Source organism: Tenrec ecaudatus, chromosome 8 (assembly GCF_050624435.1).
Source record: "Tenrec ecaudatus isolate mTenEca1 chromosome 8, mTenEca1.hap1, whole genome shotgun sequence".
Lineage (NCBI taxonomy): Eukaryota > Metazoa > Chordata > Mammalia > Afrosoricida > Tenrecidae > Tenrec > Tenrec ecaudatus.
The window spans coordinates 27,421,584-27,445,981 of record NC_134537.1 but is presented as its reverse complement, the minus strand read 5'-3'; the positions used below and the strand labels follow the sequence as shown (position 1 = coordinate 27,445,981).

Here is a 24,398-nt window from a genome sequence, read left to right as displayed (position 1 = left end):
TCTCATTCCAGCAAGCCAGACTGATCGCTGTCTTCTCAAAGTCACCGTGAAACCCAAAGCAGCCAAGCCCGCTGGGGGTGGGGGTGGGATGGGGACTGCTTCCGATAACAGAGGCACAGGTTTAACGGGTAACCAACTTTAAATGGCAGGCGGTCAAGGAAATGGTGTGTGATGTCCTGCCTCCTTCCGTCTAAAGCGGCTTCTCCAGGTGGGCAAGTTAGTTCAAAAGGACGGGTGATGTGTGCTGTGGGTGGCGAGAGAGCGGTTGGCTCTTCTCAGACTGTGAATGGGAAGAATGGAGACTATAACACAGTTAATGTGCAAGTGAAGCTGGGAGGGAGGTATTACGTCGTAAGCACTGGACTCAGCATGGTTGAGGACAAAGGGGGTGAGTGGATATTGCTTGGTTGCTATTTTCCGTGGAGAGGAGCCGGGATTCTGTGTGTATCCCTCACCCTCACAGGATTAGGTAGGATGCAGTGGTCTTTGTGATGCACATGATCTGGGTTCAAGTCCTTGCTCCATAACTTGGGGTTCTGAGCCCTAGTGCCTCTTGTACCAGGTAAGAGCAGTGACCCTCGTCCCACCCACCCCACATCGGTTTTGTCAGGCTCAAAGAGCCCGTGTGATCACGGAACCACACGCAACGCTGTTCGCCACAAAGCCCTGGGCAACTGTCGATCCCTCTCCGCTTCTCGAAACAAAACGTGACCAGAAATAACAAAAGCAGTCCTGTTTTAAAAGAGGGGCTGCCCTGACACATACCCTTTTAATTTGTTCCTTTCTTTGGGCAATTTGGGGACGTGAGGAATAACTTGTCCTACAGGGGGTTCTGATGGTCACGGAACCGTGCGGATAGAGGTCTGGAAGCTGCCCGGTTTGCATCTTCCTCCCCGTGGACTCCGGGAGCCTGCTCCCTGTCCGCTTCCTCTTAGCCTCTCGAAGGCTCCAGATCAAACCCGCCGTCATCTCTAACATCGGTGCAGAATTTTACGGAACAAGTTTATGAGTAAGCTGTAGGTCTAAGGCAGCGGTTCTCAACGTGTGGGTCGAGACCCCTGAGGGGGGGATGACCCTTTCACAGGGGTCTCCTGATTCATAACAGTAGCAAAATTAGTTATGAAGTAGCAACGAAAATAACTTTATGGTTGGGGGGCGGTCACCACGACATGAGGACCACTGTTCTAATGCCTAGTTTTCTCTTGGCCTGCTTCACATCCACCCACCTCCATCCTACTACATACACTTCTGCATCTTAGCTTTCAAAGCCAAAGATTTTGTGGGCACAGGGTAGGAAAACGACACGTCATGCTTTCAGATCCTCTGAGATGCTGGCAGGAGACGACTTCAGATCATAATGGAGGGGGTTGCGTTGCATTTCAAGAGCAGCAAGGGGCCAACTAGTAGGCTGCTGGCCCTATCGGCCGCCCGGGCAAAGCAGCGGGAATCCCAAAGACATACACAGCTGACATGGGGCGCTTCAAAACAGTCAAACAGAAGCGCTGGAGGGTTCACCCCAGAACTCACTTGGGCGATTTGAGATCACGGTGGATGATTTTGTGGAGGTGCAAATAATTCATTCCACTGGCAATCCCCGTGGACCAGTCTACGAGCAGTCGGGGCGTGATCTTCCGGCCCGCACGCAGAACCTCGTAGAGTTGTCCGTGGGCGCAGTACTCCATGATGATACAGTAGCACGGGGCCTGGGTACAAACCCCCCTGGCCAGAAAACACACACATGTTGAGGAACACAGACAGAGTGGTAGATATACCAGCACACATTCTTCTTCTGCCTTGAGGATAGTTAAGGAAGTAATAAAAGTGAATGCCCTATCCAAGGTCTTTTTAAAATTTCAATAGCTTTACTGGCATGCCGTTCACATGTCATACACGTCCACAGTTCAGTCATTAAAGGGCTATGTAAACACCACTACAATCACTTCTAGAACATTTTCTTCCTTCCTGTAGCCATTATTAGCTCCCATCTCCCTCCTGCCTCCCCTCTCATATCCCCAACAAGCCATTACTCCGGGTACTATCCCTATAGATGTACGTATCCTGGACTCCGTATACTGGAAAACCTAGCAAAAAGAAAAAGATCAACAACGATAACAAAATAAGCCAGAGGAAAAAGCTTCAATCCAGAAAAAAGCAGGAAATACGAAAAACTAGAAAAAAAATTAAAGTGGGTCCAAAGGGAGATCAAATATTACCTTTTAACCTAGCTACACCTGCCCTATTTGAGCTCACAATACTCTCTGATATCAAGGCTATTCAACGCCCTCAACTCACACCAGGTTTGCAGAAGGCCACGGATGACAGTCGGAGCCCAAAATTCATTTGCAGGGTCTGTGCATGAATGAAGCCGCTGGTGATGGCAGTCGGGGGCGGGAGGGGTCAATAATAGCCTCGAGATGAGAGTCTTTTAAACAAGCATGGAGCTCGTCTATTCTAATTCTGAGGTGAGCATGGGCGTCCGGGGTTTCTTCTGACGTTCAGTTTGTTGTGCTCCCCCCTGGATGGATCTAGAGGCCGTGCTCCGTCTGGTGTTTTCTCTGTGGGGCTGAGAAGCCACGTATAGACCAGCACTGAGATGCTTACAATGCCACTGGATCCAAAGACTTTCTACCCACTGGCCTGTGGTCGTCCTGCATTCGGCGTCATTGAATGTGTTTCGTGTGTGGGAAGAGGACGTTATAGATTGGTATTGGACATATGGGCTAATATCGGACTTATGGGCTTGGACTGGACTGGGATGCTTTTTTAATGTACAATTACCCTTTATATAAAACGATTTTTTATACACATAGGAGTTTCTATGGATTTGTTGCTCTAACACACTTCGCCTTAACTGTTTTGCTGAAACAAAGCTTCCATACAAGCATGGACAGACCTAAGGGGTAGGAGGGAGACCACTCACACAAGAGAATAGCTCCTACTTGTTCACGCGTGTCGGTCAATGAGTATGAGGGCCAGGGTTCCAGGTCATCTATGTACAAGTTCACCTCTGTGACGCTGCGGACAACTTCTCTCAGTGGCACACCGGGCTCACCTCAAAAACTCACTGCCGTCGAGTCGCTGCTGACTCACAGAGACCCTACAGGACGGGGCAGAGCTGCCCCTGTGGGTTTCCGAGACGGTAACTCTTTGTGGGCATAGAAAGCCTCGTCTTTCTCCCTCGGAGCAGCTGGTGGTTTTGAACTGTTGGCCTTGCAGTTAGCAGCCCAATGCTTAACCACTAGACCACTAGGGATCCCTAGTCGCATTGGGGCACTTTGGGGAAAAAAGTTACAATGAAAATAGTGGCTTCTGAGGGGTTCTGCTTAATCTGGTCAATTCAGGGAGGAGAGGCCGGCACAGCAGGCTTTTGCATCTGTATTTTGGGGTTCCTAAGGGGTCTTCTTGCTAGATTTTCTTGAAGGATCCAGGATGATCACAGGGGTTTATTGTGAAAATAGTTTAAGGAAACAGAAAAGTGCATTGGTGAGAAAGGTCGCACTGAGGAATTTTTTCCCACTTCAGCAATGCGCCTGCTCATTCTTGGAGGGTGGCAAGGCCTGTCCTAGTGGAATTTCACTGGGAAAACTTCACTGGCACAGCCCTGGTACCGCAGCCCTTCAGGCTTCTTTATATCTGCCACACTCAAAGAACATTTCAACGGAACATGTTTTGATAACAAAACGCCATGTTGACGTGGTGGAAACCAAAGGGCACATAATTAGTTGGAAGAAGGGCTGGAGCGATAGGAACACTGCTGTCAGACATGTAGACGCCTGGAAAGAAAATATATTGAGAAGCAATAGCTTTACATTTTGGATGTTTTTGTTTAATAAAGGTTTCTATGGTTTTGTAGCAACACTTTTTGACTTCCCTTAACATATGCTTATTTGACTTATTTAACCCCCACCCCAAAATTGAAACCCTAAGTTGAAAGACAGCTAGTATATTTTCCATTCTTATAGATAAATCTCGAAGAGGGAAAGTGACTTGCTCCAGGCAGAGCTGGGAGCGAAGCCCCGCCTGATTTCAAAGCCCCTCTCCCTCGGGACTCTACATGAGGCCTCACTTTCACTTCTTGTGCAGATCCGTATTGTGGTAGTCACATGATTTCATGTCAACCTGATAAATAAGTGGAGGGGTGGAGTCCAGCCTGTCCTTGTGGGCGTGGTCTTCTCATGAGGATTCTGGGAACATCCTCTCTCTCTCTCTCTCTCTCTCTCTCTCTCTCCCCCCCCCCTCTGTCTTCCTGCTGACAAGCCTTGCAGAGACTTGCTGAGTCCTGCGAGGGCCTCTCGCTCTGCTTCACCTTCCTGTTAACAAGCCATGTGCAGCCAGGTTGAGACCTAAGGGAGCCATGCTGTGCCAGCCCTGTGAGGCTTCCACCGCCATTGAATCCACAAGACTTTCCGCCCATGGATCTGTGATCTTCCTGCAATTTGCATCATGGCGTGTGCTCCGGGAGTCTGAAGAAAGATTTATAGACTGGTATTGGACTTATGGGCTAATATCAAACTCATGGACTTAATCTGGACTGAGCGTGAGCACTTTCCTTTACATACATGAGTTTCTCTGGATTGGTTTCTCTAGTCAACCTGGCCTAACACAACTGTGTAGGGGATGCCCACGTTAATACTGTGGCCTCAGAAAAGGGGAAATGGCCACATTAACTCTACTCCACAGCTTTGTTCTGAAGATGAAAGAAGATAACTTAGCTCACATGCAATTTTCTGGACCCCAGCTATTTAGGATAGCTATGTCTTCCTTTGAAATTCCCGAGAAAAGTTAACCGAGTGCTCGATCTACAAGACAGCCAGGTACAAAAAAACAGCCACCCACCCATGTCCCCTCTCTCAGGTTGCCACACGAGATTAAAGCTCTTAGAAGCTACGGCTTCGGGCACTATTCATGTGAAGATTTTACAGTAGCAGGTTATGAAGAAGTAAAGTCTTCATTCTCCCTGCCTTGACATGTCTGTCAAATGTCACAAAGCCATTTCTTGGAATTGCCTATCATTCTCTAAGCTACCCAGAATTCTCACATGGCTAATGAAAACATTTACCTCATCCCCGCCCCGCCCCATCCCCCCGACCACCACCAAGTTCAAGTTCTTGATGTTTTAGGAAAGCACAGTGGAGCACCAGTGTCCAGCAAACACCCCCAGATAATTTAATTATCTTTACCGAGAAGCTGTGAAATCAGGCAGGTCTAATGTGCTCCACTGTGGAAGAAAGATGACTGTTTCAACTCCTGGAAAGATTTACAGCCTCAGAAAACCAAAGGGGTACTTCTACTCTGTCCTGCAGGGTCGCTGTGAGTTGGGACTGACTCAATGGCAGTGAGTTTGGCTTGCTGGTTAAGCACTAACTAAAATGTCAGTGTTCCCATCCACCAGTTGCTCCGTGGGGGAGAGACGAGGCAGTCTGCTTCCATCAGAGTCCAGCCTTCGGAGCCCGATGGGGCCGTTCTCTGTCCAAAGGGTTGCTCTGCGTTGCGATCAACTCAAAGCAGTGGGGTTGGTTGGGTAACGTGCCGAAGAATATAAACGTATATTCATTCGAAGGTACCCTGCATCCTACTCAACTGTGCTCTCCCTCCTGCTATGGACAGACAGAAAAAGTCTGCCGGCGATATGTGAACGCACGTTTCATCTCTCTTCACTGGTGAAAGAGAAGCAATCATTCCATCAGCCTTGTTCTATGACAAGGCTTCTTAGGAGCTATAAATAACCGCTCTATAACGACTTCTAATTGCTACCTTTTCTTCCCTCGACACTGAATTCCATTAGGAACCGTCGGTTTTGCCCGGCTGCAAAGATTATTGGGGAAAGAAGAGGGAAAGAAAAGAAAAGAATATAGTATTGTCTCTTACGTCCCCTTCTGTGCCTGGCTCTTACTAATTTCACAAGAGGCTGTAAGCACATAGATCAGTGTGCAGAGAGAGAATTTAAAATCCAATCTTGCTCTTGTCCTCTAGATGGTCCTGAAAGTGTCCACTGGCCGAGCAACACACGGCACAGTCGGCGACGACCAGTGACACTGCACAAAACCCGAAAGCGTGGTGTATAGTACGCCAGAGACCGGTCTCACGATTGTTTTCTGCGTAGAGGTAAAGGCTCTTCAAGCGGCTCCGGTCTAAGGAATTGGGGGCCGGCGTTGCACATGCAGGTAGGAGGGCTGGTGGGGTGTTATGGGAAAGAGACTTTTCCCATAAGAGAGGAAGGAAAAGGGCACCTTCTCACTGCCTTCATCGATCGATCAGGGCACCCTGCTAGAAAGCCCACCTCATCTAGTTCAGGAGGCCAACCAGCTATGGTAATCTATAGACTATTCTGTGCCTCAACCCAGCTTCCTGAGGACCTGTATTTTAGAAGCGCTTGGCCTTTGTAGGAGCCCTGGTGATGTGGTGGTTATGCGTCAGGCTGCAATCCGGATGGTTGGCAGTTCGAAACCCCCAGCCGCTTCGCAGGACAAAGACGGGGGTTCTACTCCTATAAACAGTGACAGTCTCGGAAACCCACAGGAGGTCGCTATGAGCCAGCAGTGACTCGATGGCAGTGAGCCTGGTTGTTGGGAGGGGGAGGCTTCCGCGGGGGAGGGGGTGACAGCGATGGGAAATTGATGATCCGCTCAGTAAAGTAAGAGGAAGAAAGGAAGTGAGTCTTGCTCATTCCATCAATCCTTCTGTTCTCCTCAGTGGGGGACCCCAGCTGGCACAACGGCTAAGCATTCTACTATGTCCAAAGGGATGGAGGCTCACACCCACCCGGAAATGCTCCGGAACACACGTCTGTAAAACACAAGGAGCTGCCACGAACCAGCGCCAACTTGACGGCGACAGGCAGAGGGGCGGGACTGTCTTCTGAAATTTCCTATCTTTGGAAAGATTGTAATTGGTTGTGCTAGCACTTCGTTTTGGTCTCATCGCTTCCTGACCCTCCTAGGGCAACCACGGTAAGGCCACCAGGCGTCCTCGGCCTGGGTGTCCTTTCCACGAGGAAAGGAGTCCCAGCACTTCAGTTAGCCTGTTAGTCTGCCAAGTGGATGCTTCTCCTGCCCTTTTCAGAAGGGGTCTCGTGTGGGAATCAAAACCCAACTTCAATTCAGATTCAACCCATCCTATGAACCGTATACCCCAGATCGCCATCCTGTGTTAGGGATGTGGTTCCAATGAGGAATTATCATGTGAATGTGTAACTTTATAATGAGGGTTTGTCTTTAAATCAAGGAAGCATTCTGGGTGGGCTGGGTGTTCTTCCTAGCCTAAGGAAGCGGATTTGTAAGGTGGTCTACTTGACTGGTCAGACTATCTCCCAAGACTGAGCACTCCATGTCAAGTGCGCCCAGAAGCTCCAGTTCCTCACCTTCACCCCACTTCATGTCTGCCTCTTCTGTCCACTTGATCCCACGTCACCTTCCTCTGAAGCAGCGGTTCCCAACCTGTGTGTCGTGACCCCTTTGGGGGTCGAATGACCCTTTCACAGGGGTGCCTAAGACCATCGGAAAACACATATTTCCAATGGTCTTAGGAACCGAGACACTGCTCCTCTATCCATCTCCAAGTGGGTCCGCCCACATGCAGATATGCCCACCTACCAGTACCCGGCGTGAAGACGGTTACCCACGCTACACCAGGCTTCAAGACAAAATTTCATTGATTTGTCATTAGAAGTAAACATTTTACAATATATCATTACATATTGTCTTTGTGATGAATCACTATGCTTTATGTTCAGTTTGTAACAATGAAAATACATCCTGCATATCCGATATTTACATGACGCTTCATAACAGTAGCAAAATGACAGTGATGAAGTAGTAACGAAAACAGTTTTATGGTTGGGGGCCACCACCACCTGAGGCACTGCATGAAAGGGTCGCGGCCTGAGGAAGGTTGAGAACCGCTGCTCTAAAGCCACCCGTTGTGCATTAAGTTAACCTGAGGCAGAATTTAAAGGTTAGTCAGGGAAGGGACTCCAGGAAAGGGGGAGAGATCAGACCTATTCAGAGCTCTGCACTTCCAAGTTTGTGACTTCCATAGATCTACCTATGACTCGCCCCTTCTCCTGGGACTCTCCATCAACGATAGCAAAGAATAGGCTCGGCTAGGGAGGTATGTCCACATACTCTCAAAACCAGCCGTTTTCACCTGAATTTAACACCTAACTTGCTATCACCACACGACCATCACACTAAGAACACTGAGGGTCTGGCACTCTTTGAAAATGGATTGAGCAAAACCTGAGGCAAGGAGAGCCGCTCTGAAGGTGCCTGTTTTTAACAGGTTAACATTTAAGAAGAAAGGCTAATAGGGACTAACAAAACTTACGTATGGTTATGCATAGACTAGATGTTCTATGATCACTTCAGATGTGTTAGCTTGGTTTTCTTAACCGGACTGGAGGAGGATCAGGTTCCATGAAAGTGGCCTTGGCCGCTCCATTGAGAAATGAGGTCATTTGGCTGACGTGACCATTTTGCGGGGATCTACTTCCTCCCCCGTCCCCCGCCCCATGAGCATCCCTGCTAAGCGCTGGCACAAAGAACGACTAGATTGTAAGGTCCTTAATGACATGTCTCAAATAGAATAGTTCTTTAGGGCCCTCCCCCAGCACCTAACACAATGACAAACCTGCAGCGCACCTTTGCCGCGTGTCTGAAAGCAGGGACTTCTATGTGTGTGCATGGGGGCAGATCAGTCTGCTTCTGAGGATCAGCGAGAGAGATGGACCTACTTGAAGGCGATGATGTTCGGGTGCTTCAACTTCCTCAGGTGCTTGATATCCGTCTCGTTCTGCTCTCTCACTTTCTTGATGGCCACCTCCTCCGCTCGGAACTTGCCCAAGAAGACGGCTCCCTGGGCCCCACTGCCCAGCCACTGCAGCTCTGATATCTCCTCGAATGGTACTTCCCAAGTATCTAGGCACACAGGCAAGAAGCAAACTCGGGTGAATCTGGGACTTGGCTCAGGATCCTTCTGCAAGGGCACTCCGAAGGTGCCACCTTCAGCATCGCCCAGGATAACCGCTACCCTGTCTCCTACCTGGCAATCCTCCAAAAGACAGAACCTTCCTCTGGTCTTAATATTATGAGACTATGACATTTGCTTTCAATTTTCAACCACTGAAATCCAAGCAGAGCGGAGCTCTTCAATACAGACTACTCCAGACAAAGCATCCCCTGGCCCTCCCTCAGTCCCACCTCCAGCTCCCATTTCACCTGGTCCTACAGCATGACCCAACACTCGATGTTTCACTTCCCTTTGATTTCGAGCACAGGTGCTTAATAACTCCTTGCTGAATGAAATTTTCAATACTTTCCTGAGAACCTAATTATGCACAGTACTGAAGTGCTAAAACAACCTTTAATATTTGGTATAATATTACCATGTAGTATTTACACGGTAGCGTTGTTTTGCCTATATCTTACACATCATCCTTACTGCAGTCCCACCTGGGTGGCCTTACTGTGGTGTCAAGAGACCAGAAGACGAAGGCATTTCTCCAAGGACAGTGCTGTCTCCACTCGGCCACGCTGACTCTTAGAAAGGAATTGGTAAGGCTGTGGCTCGTGAAATGTTTGCCCATATAGCTGCAGTCTTTTCAAAGTAAAATGTTAAGAGTTTGGCTTCTTCCTCCCACTGCCCCCAAAGTGAATCATTTCTATGTGATGGCCTAACTGGTGATTCATAGTACATTCTTTATCCCTTCCTTTATTCTTTTTCTTCAAGCCACGTCTATGTGATTTTTATAACGAAAAAGTACATTTTCAAATAAAACACTTCAAATTTCCATTTTCGATCTTATGAACCCCATTGATCCTTCCTACCACTGTAGCAGATACACACAACACAGAGCTAGGAGACCCGTGGAGTGTGGCCAAGAATGATGATGACGTTAAAGGTTCTGAGCGATTCTTGTCAGACCACTGATCACTAAAAGGCCACTGTATGCAGAACGCTGAACAAGGTGGTATTGAGTTCGCTCTGATTGTATTCTGGTCTTTGAAAGCAAATCAATTCATTATCCACTAGGTCAACAAGAGTGTCCAGAGAAAGCTCTACTTCCTTCTCTAACTTTCTTGACCTTAAAGAGAAAGAAATTCTATAGATTCTTCATACAATGTGGTTTCCCATTACAATGATGAAAACATGGACCTGCAAAACAGAACTACACAGAGCAGGAGCAAGGTATACGGAGAGTGATTTATACACAGCATGGGCATGTCCCACTCTCCTGACAGAAGCAACATTCAACCTTTCTGCTCTAGGGAAGTGGAATGGATGCTATGTTAAAGCAGAGCTCTCTAAAATACACATAGCTCAAGCATACTAAGTCACTAGATCCCAAGTGAGATTTGGCAGGAAACCCAATTACAGGCTTGACTGCTTTCAATATCTTTAGGCCTTCTAGATTGACAGGCATTAGCAATTCATGCTCTCTCACTTCTATCCCCATAGGTTTAGTCAGTGCAAAAGAGGAAGACTCTCCCCGTGAAATGGATTGGCACAGTGGCTTCAACAATAGGCTGAGACACAATGCAGGAACGGGCAGTGTTTCCTTCTGTGATGCACTGGGTTGCCGTGAGTCACAGCCGACTCACCAGCACCTACAACAACAACAGCTTTGTCCACACAGCAGACACAGTACAGAGACTGGTGGCACATTGTGAGAAAATTAGACTTTTCAGGCGTCCTGTGCAGAGTCTATGTCACTCACGATACCACCTCGAGCATTCTGGAAGCTGAATAAAGTACTACTCCTGGAATCAAGGACAAGAACACACTGGGCAAGAGTTTCATAAGTAATCTGATGTTTTTCATAGACTCAACAATAATGTTTAATACAATGAGCAACAACAACAACAACAGACCAGCATCTAAGGGTATTTTCTTTTCTATTAACTCAATCATTATTTACTACTAAATATTATACATGTCAGAAAATTCTAGAAATAGTATTATTCTTTTTTTAATTAAACATTTTAATGGGGGCTCTTACATCTCTTATCTCAATCCATACATTCACCCATTGTGTCAAGCACATTTATATATATGTTGCCATCATCATTTTCAAGCATTTTCTTTCTACTTGAACCCTCGCTATCAGCTCCTCATTCCCCGCTCCCTCCCTCATGAACCCTTGATAAGTTATAGATGATTATTTTCATGATCTCACATCGTCCTCTGTCATCCTTCACCCACTTTTCCGCTGTTCATACCCCCGGGAGGGGGTTAGATGTTGATCCTTGTGATCGATTTCCCCCTTCTCCCCCAACCTTCCCCTTATCCTCCTAGCATCTCTATACTAGTATTTTTCTTAAACATATTCCATTTGTAGCTTCACCTCATATTCCCTTTTCATCCATCTTTGTTCATTTGCTTACAGTTATATAAAAGTTATATCTGAGGGAAAGTTGTTTACATTCTTTTTCTGTATTTTGTATCTTCCAGTTGTCTGCAGCGTTCATTTCAAATTTTTAGTCACTGTTTACCTTCTTATGCTTTGGAAACCTTAAAGTATTTCTATCTTTTTATTTTACGAATCTAACTTTGACACGCTTTCTTTCTTTACACGATTTCTCCAGACGCGATCACTGCATTACAAAGCCTAGTTTCCTGATTTGGGGCCCGCTGTCCACATTTGTGTCATTTCCACCACAATGTTGTTTGCACTGGATGTTATCAATTATTTCTCTGGTTCTAATTTAATTAGGAGCCCTGGTGGTGGAGTGGTTATTGTCGAACTGCTAACCACGAGGCCAGCAGTTCAAACCCACCAGCCTCTCTGCAGGTGGAAAAAGGAGGCTTTTTACTCCTGCAAAGAGTGGACAGTCTCTGAAACGTACAGGGCAGTTGTACTTTGTCCTAGAAGGTCAAAAGGAGTCAGAATTGACTCGATGGCAGCGAGGTTTTGAGCTTGAATTTAATTGTCGACGTGATGGTAACCATTTGGCTTTGGAGTCTTCTTTGCTCCATCCCAGCGCCCCTGCCGACTGACCGACCTGTGGCACGGAGCCCAAGAGCAGGGAAGAGGAAGTTCGCGATAAGGATGTGCAAACTTGGGGCCTAGATCACGCACAGTAAGATAATCAAACCCACTCCTAGGGAACTGGCTCTGTCTGGGGTCGGTCCCAGACTTACTGCTGCTTCGACATCGTCCTGTTCATCCTCCGGCCCAGCTTTCCCTTTTCTCCGATTCATCACTCTGCACTAGTTGTGATGGCAATGTCTACCATGAGAGAAAGCTGCTCCCTCCCCTGGCTTCCAGGCGGCCGATCCTCTGTTTACTCTGACGACGCTCGCTTCGAACCTGGAGGCCAGCTGGCAACCAAAGATTTCCGTTACACACCCGAGCACTACCTTGCTGGGGCATCGCTGCGACGAGGGCAGCATCACAGTTTACGAAAATCTAGTGCCATTGCCTCCTAAGTGTCAAATGTAGGCCACGTCTGTGGTGTGGGCTTCCTCCTGGTGGACTGCAAACCAGGATTAAAGAGTACCTCCCTGATTCCAGAGCCACAGGGACACACAACATGTAGTTTGGGCCCAGCAGCAGTAACAGCCCCCAGAGATGATAAATTAAGCACAGATTTTGCAGGAAGAGGAAACCCCAGAGGGCTCCGTGTAACAGACCCGCGGGCTGTATCTACTGCCCCTGCGCCTGACCTTGGCTTTGGATCTGGGGGCCTCTCAATGGCACCCTGATGATTATGAAGGGGGCTGGGAGATTTCATTTTGTAAGCAAAGACCCTAAAAACCAAATATACAGATATGACATACGCAGAAATGAATGGGCTCTGTGTCTAAGCCGGGCAGGGGAACTTGAACAAAATGATAGATTGAGGGTGGTTATCTCTGTCCTGTGAAATGACAAGGGATTTCTACTTTTCCTTTTGTGCTGAACTTTGTTTGTTTAATAGCAACTGCCAAGCTTTACGGGATAAAGACCAACTTTTTCATTTCCTTGGACCCTGGAGGTCATGGAGGGGAAAAGGCAAGGAGAATAACGAGTAAGGCATGAGGGTGTATATGCATGAAAGAGAGCAAGACTACACACACGCACACACACGCACACGCACGCACTCACACGCACACACACATGCACACACATGCACGCACACACGCACGCACGCGCGCACACACACAGACACACACACATCTGCAGGGAGTAGGAGGATATGTTGTGTTTGATGAATCCTGAGAAGTATACCTGGAATTGACATATTTACCGACAGAGCACAAGCGACTCATGAGGAAGGAGGGGATGGGAGGAAGAGGCTGGCATGGTCGTTTAAAAGAAATATTTCAGAAATAGGATCAATGGAATACATGAGGAAATGCTCAGGGGCTACCGATGTCCACTGGCTGTTGTGGAAAAGTTGGCACCAGTCTTGACCCAAAAAAGATAAGCAGACTTCCAAGGGAGGGTCGCAGAATCCACCATTCGGTTACATGATAACCAAAACAGAATTTCACTTCTGGTCCTTTAAAACGTTTTTTTTCCTTTCTATATTTTCTTGATGGGCGAACTAAAAAAATTGGAATCGTTTATATATAAAGACTAAAAACATCTCTGAAACCAGCAAAGCCTTTGAACCCAGACGTGTCTAGGACTTTATCCTAATGGGGGATCAGAGCTGTGTGCCTACGTAAATAACTAAACAGGTGTTCACCGCGGCGGAATCATGAAGGAGAGCAAACAGATTAAGTGTCGAGTACAAAGGGCCCACTTCACCGATGACACCTGCTTACTGTTCGGCGTGCTACAGCTCTTAAAACTGAAGACGCGGAGTTACTGACATGGAACATATTCACAATATGAAGTGAAAAAGCAAGTTGCAAAACAGCATGATGTGATTTTTCATCCGTATGCACACAGCACAAAAGTCATGTATAGCAAGCACATGAATGGTGCTTGTCCTGAGGAGAGCGGGGATCATGGATTATTTTAAGGTTTTTAAATTTGCCTCCCCCCACCCCCATTTTCTACAGATGAGCTGGCTTCAAAAAGTTTGTGGCAAAGTAGAATGAAAAGATGACGGGATTTTCCCGCAACTTTGGTGAGCCCCCTCATACACGGCTTTTTTTTTTTAAAGGTTATTTTAAAGAAGCGAACTTACATGATGAAGCACGCTAAGGTCAAATGTTCTCTTCACATCAAAAGTGGAGCGCTTGAATTGGAATATGTGGATCTACACGTTATTGAGAGAGCTCTAAACACTTCCTTTTTACAAAGCTCCGAGAGCTAGAAATCATCGCTCAATGAAAACACTTAAGTTTGCTTAGTCTGTGCTTTCCCTCCAAGGGTGAGCTTGTCTTGCCTTCACTGAAGCCACTCATTCTGGTTGGCTATCATCTGAGACAGGCCTGCCCGCTTCAGAGGCAGTGCCGTGGGCTTGTGTCTGGCTCTGGATTAGTCCAATGGCCACACACCTTTTTGATTATACAGCTTCTCAGTGGAAAACAAGAACAAAAGCTAATGAGTAAAGAGCAAAATTCAGCCTGGACCCACACCATGATTTATTTATGAATTCTGTACCCGTGCAACTACTTCAAGAGGTCAAGGATACCGGAAAACACAGATTTAAATATGAGATCAAATTTGAAAAGAAGTTGTAATATTTTCTTTCAGTACTCCTTATTTATAGTCTACTTTGGATACCACTGAATCGGACAACTGCAAAAAATAGGCTTCTACCCCCAAAAGACCCACCAAATGTCAATCTGTTTCATTTTAGAAGGCTGAAGGGCAATTGTGCCGGGCTACTCGTCTGCCACTACTGGTTCTTTGATGTCCCCAGGGGGTCAAAGTTGCCCAGCTTGTGTGGCGGGGACTCCACGGAAGACGTGTCTGGCACGTCCTCGAGCTTACCTTGCTGCTGCAGCTTGTAATCAGTGGAATAGGCCTTCCCGATGATATTCCACACAGGCCTCAAGCATCCGAACAATCCTTCCAGAAACCCGCCACTGCCGCTGCCGGACCTGCTGAACTGAATTTTGATGTCTTCTGCTCCCCTCGTGTGCTCCCCATCCACCGTGTGGCCGTTGCCCTGAGACACAGCCATCTCCGAGTCATCTTGCTCCCTTAGCTGGAGGATGCTGTTCTCAAACTGGTCCCTGGAATCCTCACTCACGCTCGTCAACACGGTCGTGGTGATGGGGCTGCTCAGGGTCTCAAGGAACTCGGTGCGTGCCACCCCGCGGTCCTGCGGGTCCTCCAGGAGCTTGGAGGAGACGGGGTTCCCCAGAGGGGCGAGGTCATTGTGCAGTCCATGGGAGGCTCTGCTTTCACTCAAGGCCAGGTGTGGCGAGGAGCAGCTCAGGTGCTCCTGAGGGCTGGCCATCGTGCCATGAGTGTGCCCACGGTCCTGAGATGACACTCAGAGGGTGGTCAGACGGAAGAGAGGGCGCCCAAACCTAGGGAGACAGGGGAGCATAAGGTCACGCTCTCTTCAGTCATCCACACTACTGTTTATCATGAGAAACGCATCGAAACAATGGAAGACCGGTTAAACTGTGGTGTACGTCCACATGGTAAAGCACTGTACGGTGATTAGAAATCACACTGCAGAAGCGTTTTACTAACATGAGAAAATGTTCATGCCATCGTAGTGTCAAAAAGCAGTCTAGCCCAATACAGACAATTTAAACAGGAAGAAGCACACCAGCCTGTGCCATCACGAGGTGCCGAAGGGATCAGAGAGCAGCCATCATCAGAACAAAAAATCCTATCATTGTGAATGAGGGGGAGTGCGGAGTGGAGACCCAAAGCCCATTTGTAGGCCACTGGACATCCCCTTACACAGGCGTCCTCGAACTAAGGCCTGCGGGCCACGTGCAGCTGGCTGAGGACATTTATCCAGCCCGCAGGTGTTTTTGCCCCCCCCTTTTTACTTCAAAATAAGGTATGTGCAGTGTGCATAGGAATTTATTCATAGTTTTTTTTAAACTATAGTCCGGCCCTCCAACGGGTCTGAGGGACAGTGAACTGGCCCCCTGTTTAAAAAGTTGGAGGACCCCTGCCCTTACAGAAGGGTCTCGGAGAGGAGACGAGTCAGTCAGGGTGCAATGTAGCAACGATGAAACATACAACTTTCCTCTAGTTCCTAAATGCTTCCTCCTCCCCTCCCCCTTATCTTGATCCCAATTCTACTTTACAAATCTGGTTAGACCAGAGGATGTACACTGGTACCGATAGGAACTGGAAACACAGGGAATCCAGGGCGGATGATCCCTTCAGGACCAGTGGTGAGAGTGCCGATACTGGGAAAGTGGAGGGAGGGTGGGTTGGAAAGGGGGAACCTATTACATGTGACCTCCTTCCTGGGGGACGGACAACAGAAAAGTGGGTGAAGGGAGACGTCAGACAGGGAAAGATATGACAAAATAGTAATTTATAAATTATCAAGGGTTCATGAGGGAAGGGGAGCGGGGGAGGGAGAGAAAAAATGAGGAGCTGATGTCAGGGGCTAAGGTGGGGAGCAAATGCTTTGGGATGATGAGGGCAGTGAATGGACAAATGTGCTTTACACAAATGATGTATGTATGGACTGTGATAAGAGTTGTATGAGCCTCCCATGGATGGATTTTTAAAGAAGGATTTAGAAGGATACACAAATACAAGAAGAAGAAAAAAGAACTGGAAGGATACAGCCAACGAGTAACAACAGTCAATTCTAGCTGGTTAGATTCTAAGTGGTTAGATTAGGGAGCGGTTTACAGCTGGGTTCCCCAAGGGGCAGTTCTTCTGTGTCCTGCGGCAGCGGTTCTCAGCCTTCCTAATGCTGCCACCCTTTCATACAGTTCCTCACGTTGTGGTGACCCCCAACCATCAAATTATCTGTGTTGCTATTTCATAACTATAATTTTGCTGCTGTTATGAATCAAGTGATCCCTGTGAAAGGGTCGTTCAATGCCCCCAAAAGGGTCCCAACCCACCGGTTGAGAACCACTGTCCTACAGGGTCACTATAAATCAAAACAGACTTCACAGTGTGAAAATGGCATAGGGGCCATGTCTGACCACCTCCACGTTCAGTAGGGAAAGGACAATCCAAGGCTACACCACCAGCCCAAGGCTGATTCCCAAGGAGGCAGAAATCAGACATGACTCCACCTTCCACCTTCTCCCCCCTCTTCTGACTTCCCTCCACCACAGTCTACTTTTCTGCTGCGTTTTATTCTCCTAGCGATGGCCACACACAACTCACAGGCAATGCTCACAATTATGCACTTTGTTAGGGAAATTAACAGGTTACATGTCAAGGTCAGAAATGTTGAGGATACAGTTCTTTTGTCTACAGTGCCTCTTTTCAGCCTTGCTGGCAGACAGGTCTCTCTCTGGCCCTTGGCTTCTCAAGTAAGAGTCACAAAGGTCTTCTAATGTTGCCAATGCCTGGAGGCCCTCACTTTATTCATTCGGCGGGCCAGGAAGCCCACCACTCTGGTCTGCCGGCACTGCTTCTGCCCACAAGGATCTCAGATATGTTCTGCCTCAGGCTCTTCTTTCTTGATGGTCACCAGTCTCCCTTCCGGCTTCTGACATGTCTCATTTTACATCCAACAAAATCACAGAACTGGCCAATCCCCTCATTAGAGTCTGCTGCTCTATTTGCATGTCCCTGCGCAGTCATTTAGGAGTCTCACAGACGATGGGTAGCCATTACCAAGTAATTTCACTTTACTTCAGTTCAGGTAGCAATGGGCTTTGGTATATTGTGCGTTTCATGGTATTCTAAGCAGTCTGCATTACTCTGTATTATTTTATAATCAGGGAAAAAACCAAACGGGTTCCTGTCCCACAAGTAAATGCAAGTTGTTCTGAGGTGCATATTTCACTAGAAAGACCCTCCTGGGGGCATAAGTCACTTCTCTCTTCTCTTTGCTTCAGTGTCTTATCCACTGGGCCACTGCTCCCTTCCCAAGGTTCTCACTACGTTATGCCGATACACGTCATACCTTTGGCAAGACAAATGCCTGAGACAGGAGATTTGCATTTTTCTGTATTGCCCCAAATGAATGGCAACAGCACTAAGCTTAAGCTCTTTCGATTCATTCTTTGCGTCTCCTCTGTCCACTAGCACCAATTTTTCAGGGCGCACGCCCGCTGAAAAGAAAAGACGTGGGATTGTTCTGGGTTGGAGAGAGCTTGCGAGATCATCCTGGCATTTGCTCAAGGCAGTTTTTGTTTGTATCATCCCGTCACCTTCTCTGCACAACCTGCCGTCACATCTCTTGTCGCCTGTGCGTATACGCATGCAACTGCAGGTCTCCTTCCATTCTTACCAGCATGCTGGCAGTCAGGTCACGCCCATTTCACGGAGAGGTTTTAAAAAGTAACTTACTGAGTAAGTAGTGGCGGGGCGGGAGTGAAAGCCTACCCCAAATTTCAGATTTCCAACTTCTCTTCACCTTTAACAACACGATGGCAATACTGAATGTTTCACTTTTTTTTTTAAGTCTACAAAGTGCTTTTCTCTGTAGTTCCTGGTTCTAAACATTTGATTCCGAGTCAGGGAGCCCGAGCATGGAATGATAATTCCTATTTTTCACAGAGGGAAACGGAAAAGTTAAGTAATATGCCCAAGGTCACAGAACCAGAAACGAATAACGGGTTCTCTTTCCCTAAAGCCCAGAAGGCTTTCTTGCATCACACGGGTTTTCTAAGACAAAGTTTCTTCCGTGCAGCGCCTTCGGGAGTCAATAATCACATCTTGAAGGGATGGCAGCACCTGCCCACCTGCAGCGCGCCCTCCTCTCTTGCACAGAGCAGTGAGAGGAGGCGGCAATAGGAGGCAGGGCTGGTTGGCACGGAGTGGACGAGAGACTGAGCTCTGGATGAGCCCTGAGTGCCCAGCATGGGTCATACTGGCAGGGGGAAAGGAAGCCAGGGTGGGTGGAGCCTTCGCAGAGGAGGGAAGCAAGAATGACCTTGTGTGGAAGGGAAGGGCTGGGTACCCAGAAATTATGAAATAGCCGGGTGAGGTCGGGAGCAGTGAAACACATGGGAACCTCTGCTTTTGTCCCAAAGCACCGGAAGCTCATGGGATAATGCAGGTGAGTCTTCTGCTTCAACAAATAGGAGAGATGACTTTAGCTGGATAGGTTGGGTACCAAACCCACTGCTACTGAGTCGATTCCAACTCAGCAATGCCATAGAAGACCATCAATATTTACGGGAGTGGACAGCAGCATCCCTCCACCTACAGACTTTCTGAGGGGTCCGTGTGAGTTAGGTAAGAAGGATTGAAATTCTAGGATGTGGAGAAATCCAGGAGCTGGGAATATCAGGATGTAGGGTCATGTGGGAAGAGCTAGCATCCTGTGTTAGTCATAGCTCATTGGAGAGCTGTCCTCAGCCCTTCTGTCACATTCCCTGCATCCCTGTCCCTTCTGTGCCCACCTCCAAGCCTGCGCATGACCCATGTCCCACCACAACCTTGAGCTGCCTCTCGCCTTGGCCTCTCTGACCTTGCACGGGCTGAACCCTCTGAGGACTGCTGAGCTGGCACTCTGCCTTGGCCCCAGCCTCCCAGTGACTTGCAGGCTTCCTGTGCTGCTGGGACTCTTGGTAACCCGACATGGCGCAGGGCACATACGACACTGTTGGAGCAGAGCAAACTCAGGGGTAATGCAGACACCCAAAGGTCCAGGCGACTTTCAGTCGATTAATATTTGTGATTTTTTTTTTAAATACAGGACTTACATTCATTCCTAGGGGGGAAAATGTTCATTTTTGTCCTGGTGATATAGCATGTCAGAATGACTTCAAACACAAGTGAAAGACACCTGCCCGTTTCCAAAAAGCGGCTGCTGCAGCAGTGGCCTGCCGTGGAGTCAGTCTCTGACTTACGGTGACCCACGCACCGTGGAAGGGGCTGATGCCTGGCCCCGTTCTTCCCGCCAGACTGGTGACAGACCAGACTGCTGTGAGCCACAGGGCTTTCACGGGTTGGAGTTTTAGAAGTTGATCACCATACTTTTCTTCCTCGTCCATCTTGGCCTCACAGGTCTGCTGGACCCGCTCAGCATCACGGCAACAGGCAAGCTTCCAGTAGCAGACGGGCGAAGGCTGCGCATGACAGGCACTGGCTGGACACTGCATGCGGTTAGCCCGCATGGAAGGCAAGTATCCTCTCACTGTCCCCTAGGTGCCTGGTGACAGAAGGCTGTGTGTGGGCCTGCATAAACAACATGGAGTGGGTCTGGCCCCCGTTGGCAGTGGCAGTGAGTCTCCGCTGGAGAACTCCAGAGCAGTCATCACGTTCAATGTGATACATGAGGCCAGGGAAGAACAGGGCACCTTCAAGGAAGACACCTCCCTTCAAGGAAGACAGCTCAACTCACCTGTTGTAATGACGAGAACATGGAATCTCTTAGAGATGACCAACTTGCTCAATAGAAGAACTCGTCCGTGCAGTGTGGGGATGAGTCCTAATTCCGCCCCAACCACTTTGCCGCGAGTCCCGTTTGTATTCCGACAAGGAGAAAGCCAACGCAGTGATATCATGACTGCTGCTGACAACAGGTGAGACGCTAGAGCAGCGGTTCTCAACCTGTGGGTCACGACCCCTTTGAGGATCGAATGACCCTTTCACAGGGGTCGCTCAATTCATAACAGTAGCAAAATGACAGTGATGAAGTACCAATGAAAATAATGTTATGGCTGGGGGGGGGGGTCACAACATGAGAAACTGTATGAAAGGGTGATGGCATGAGGAAGGTTGAGAACCACTGCTCTAGAGAGCTGTGGGTATTGTGCTAACCCTGCTCCCAGGGGAGCAAGCCCCCACCCAGCCGCAGGGCAGTGGGAGGCTGACTCAGCACTGTTCTGGGAGTGGGAGGAGGCGAGGCGGCCTCCACGTTATGTGTAAAGGCACGCCCCCAAATCGGCCTTACCCCTGCCCACCAAAATGATAAAATCCACCTGAACCCACAAAGGCAGAGAAAGCGAGAGACACCAGAACAAAGGGAATGAAAAATCATCACCACGACTATATCCAAATATGATCCGAGCCGATGCTACATTTAAGAAGCCTGTGGGAGGATGGAAATGACTGAATTGTACCTGTGTTTGTAGAGACACCCACATGCCGCCATAGCACCGTGAGGAGGCTGGTAAGTGGGGGTGAAGGGGACACAGCACGCACACGACCTCAGCTCCTGCCCTCTGCTTCTCAGTTCTCCTCGTGGTCCAGGTCTAGCACAGGTCCCTCAGGGGGACGCACTGCCTAGTTCTTTTAATGTCTTTTTCTTTTTTTTTTAATTACGAGAACTCAAAGATGATATTTGTTACGGGGGGACAAAAAGGAACTGAGGCAAAGGGTTTTTAAATGGCGGATCACATGGAAGATGAGAAGGAGCAGCCGAGGAATAAGGGCGAAGCTGGGGTGTGACACTTCTCAGGAGGAGATGGTGTGGGAAGGAGGGAGGATACCGCAAATCCTACTTGCTGCTTTTCCGTGTGTCCTGTTTGGACAGCAGCTACACATGCAGCACTTTCCCTCCCACCCGAGTCACTGGGGGCTCGGTCAGACCCCACCAGTTATAGTGCTCAGCCATCCCGACACCGAGTCTGCGCACTGTCTCCCCGGATGCTGGCTGCAGCTTAGGGGTCCACATGGCACCCCTGCTTCTGACCTGCTGGAGACAAATTCAAGTTTTTCCTACTACCCCTTCAGGATGCCAGGGGCAAGCCGGGTGGGGCAGGCCTCCTCACTGCTGACCTGCTGGAGACAAATTCAGGGGTTCCCTCCACCCCCACAGGATACCAGTCCTAAGTCTCGAGGTCCCCAGCGCCCCCAAGTCTGGCCTGGTTCCCTGGGATTGAAACTTCACTCGAACTCCTCAGAGGAACCACAGAAAGCACCACACTTACGACTGGAGCAAAAAGGATCCATTTGCAAAGACGTGGAGGGAGAGTCCAGGAGTTTCCACCCCAGAACTGACCTAGATCCTACAGTGACGGGTCCTGTCCCACAAGCACTGGTGTCTACCACCAACCAGAAGCCCCGTGTCCAGAGCTCCCGCTTAAGACTCACTGCACCCATGCGAACTCTGGCCCCTTTTCCCCAAAGGGGTTTCATAGTACAGGTTTGCTGTCACATGGTGGGTCTTTCTGGCTGAGCATCTCCCCCCTCCCACAGCGCCCTGCCCCACAAGAACCTGTGAGGTGAAGTTAAGTTTGGAGCCCTCGTCGTGGAAGATGCTTGTGATGACGTGGAAATCCCCAGCTTGTCACGGTTGACCGTTCAGGAATCAAAGGCAAAGACCACATTCTTTGGGTAAAGCTCACTCGAACCCCACAGAAGGCCTGAATCTGCCAGGAGCACAGGTGGAGCTCCTGCTTCTGCCCTCATGGTCAAGGTCACCGGCCCTGGGAATTAGCCTCAAGCAAAGAGAGTAGCTTGTGCAGCACAAGGGGGTTAAGAGGTGGAGCCAGCAGGTGCTGTCTGCTTATTGGGGACTGCCAGTTTCTGGAAGTGACATTGGCTCCACGTCAAGATCCCGAAAAGCGTGTGGAAGAGGTAACGCAGCTCAATGGCCCCAGAAATGAATTTATTATACACTTTCTCCCACTGCGCTAATAAGGGATAACTTTACAAAGCTCACATTTCGAGTCTGATGTCACAGGTAAATCAAATGTTTTGGAAAATGTGGTAAAGTTTTTAGTATAACTAAAAATCGAACAAGCGTTTTGATTTAAGCATTAGTATGATAAACTTGATTTATTCTATCTCCATTTGCTGACTGACTAACGGATGGATGTCGAGTTCTCCACCTGCCTTCCTGCCTTCTCTTTCCTTAGAACCAACTTGACTCTTTCTTTAGAGAAATCAAAACACTGTTACCTTGAACCGCTAGTTCTCTCTCTGGGATTCAGAGAGCCATCTTTAGAACAGACGAGAGTTTCTACGATTACAGTCATTATTCACACTTGAAGACTGACAGTGTGACTTATTCATGGGAATCACCTTCTCAGAACAGAGGTCTGTTATTTGGATCCTAACTTGAACTTTTAAAGGATTAGATAGCGTGGTGCTTTGTTTAGTTCAAATAGAATTACCAAACGATATGATTTCCAGCCAGATAATGAGTGGCCTACAGTTGTGTTGTTACCCCCACGCCAGTGTGCGTGTGGTCAAGACGGTGAACACGAGGCCGCTTTTATGTCAAAGAGGAGCAGGGTTGATCAGAGTGGGCAGGCTCCACTGGAGTTTCCAGGCGGAAATAGACTAGGAAGAAAGGTCTGGTGATTTACTATCCCAAATCAGCTCCTGAAAACCTATGGATCATAAAGAATCCTTTTCAATACAGTGTTGGTAACTGAGTCCCCTGTGTTCGTAGGCAGCAATGGACTCAAGCATGCCAGAGACCAGGAGAACGATGTAGGGGCGTGGGCAGGATTTCATCAAGTTGTACACAGGGTGACAGTGCATCAGAGATGACCACAACCAACAACTCACGACAAATCAGAGATGAGCGCATCTTCCCAATGTACGAGGAATCAAATGGAAAGAAATGGCTTGTGCGGGGTGCATAATCGTTCATCGGCGGTGAGATTTTCGTAAGTCTTCGTGACCACTGCCTATCGGATGAGCAAGCGTCAGAGCAGGTGCTAGCGTGAAAGCAGCCACGGGAGTTTATATTATTAGGCCAGACTCGGGGCAGACAGGTAAGTGGGGCAAAGGAGCAGCAGGCAGCACACAGAGAGGGGGAGGAGAGGCAGCAACGGAGGTGCTGCGCCTCCTCGGAGCTACAAGTCAGGGGCTGTGAACTGCGCGGAGGAAAGAACGGAAGACCAGAGTCCAGAGAGCGCAGCTACTGGAGATCACCCAGGTGAGAGCTGGGACTTTTCAGAGGGATATGCACTGGCCTGACAGCGGGGAGCCAGGGGAATGAATACGGAGCAGCAACCTCACCTTCCCCTGCCCTGTGAACTCTGCAAGTGCTCACCATTAGCTGTACTCGATTTAAAAACATCAGAGGTCAAGGGAGCCCACTGAGGTGGCCTCGACCCATCAACCTTCACAGGCTCAGCGCAGGGTGTTTCTGAGAAGGGTTGGGAGTGCCCCACTCCCAACAAGCACAAGGGTGGAGACCCTGCTGCTGAAGGAGGAGGCACATTGGTCAAAGTTGGAGACAAACACAGCTCTGGGAGAGCCGAGCGCCGCCTTCTAAATAGTCCGCCTCTGACTTCTGGAGCTTTGGGCTTGGTGAGAAGACTAACTTTGGAATCAGTCCTGGGCCCTACAGTTGAGTATCCACTAGACTATCTGATCATTCTCCCTGGGCTGAGGTATGGGAAGTAATTTCTCTTTCTAAATATATAAAATATAATTTAGGATATTTAAGTCATTCAGGAATGCCAATACCGGTGGCATGTTCCAAAAAGAGCATTTT

At 48.5% G+C, this 24,398-nt stretch overlaps 1 protein-coding gene across 1 annotated transcript in view; it reads right to left on the bottom strand.

Moving 5' to 3' along the window:
• MAP3K13 (mitogen-activated protein kinase kinase kinase 13) overlaps nucleotides 1-15,377 on the bottom strand; it is a 50,509-nt gene extending 35,132 nt beyond the window's left edge. Inside the window, exons 1-3 of the mRNA XM_075555617.1 lie at nucleotides 14,870-15,377; nucleotides 8,732-8,915; nucleotides 1,528-1,719 (exon numbers count right to left, since the gene is read on the bottom strand). Coding sequence (XP_075411732.1) covers nucleotides 1,528-1,719; nucleotides 8,732-8,915; nucleotides 14,870-15,341 — 848 coding nt within the window. The 5' untranslated portion in view covers nucleotides 15,342-15,377. The remainder of the gene's footprint in view (nucleotides 1-1,527; nucleotides 1,720-8,731; nucleotides 8,916-14,869) is intronic.
• Between the last annotated feature and the right edge of the window lie 9,021 nt (nucleotides 15,378-24,398).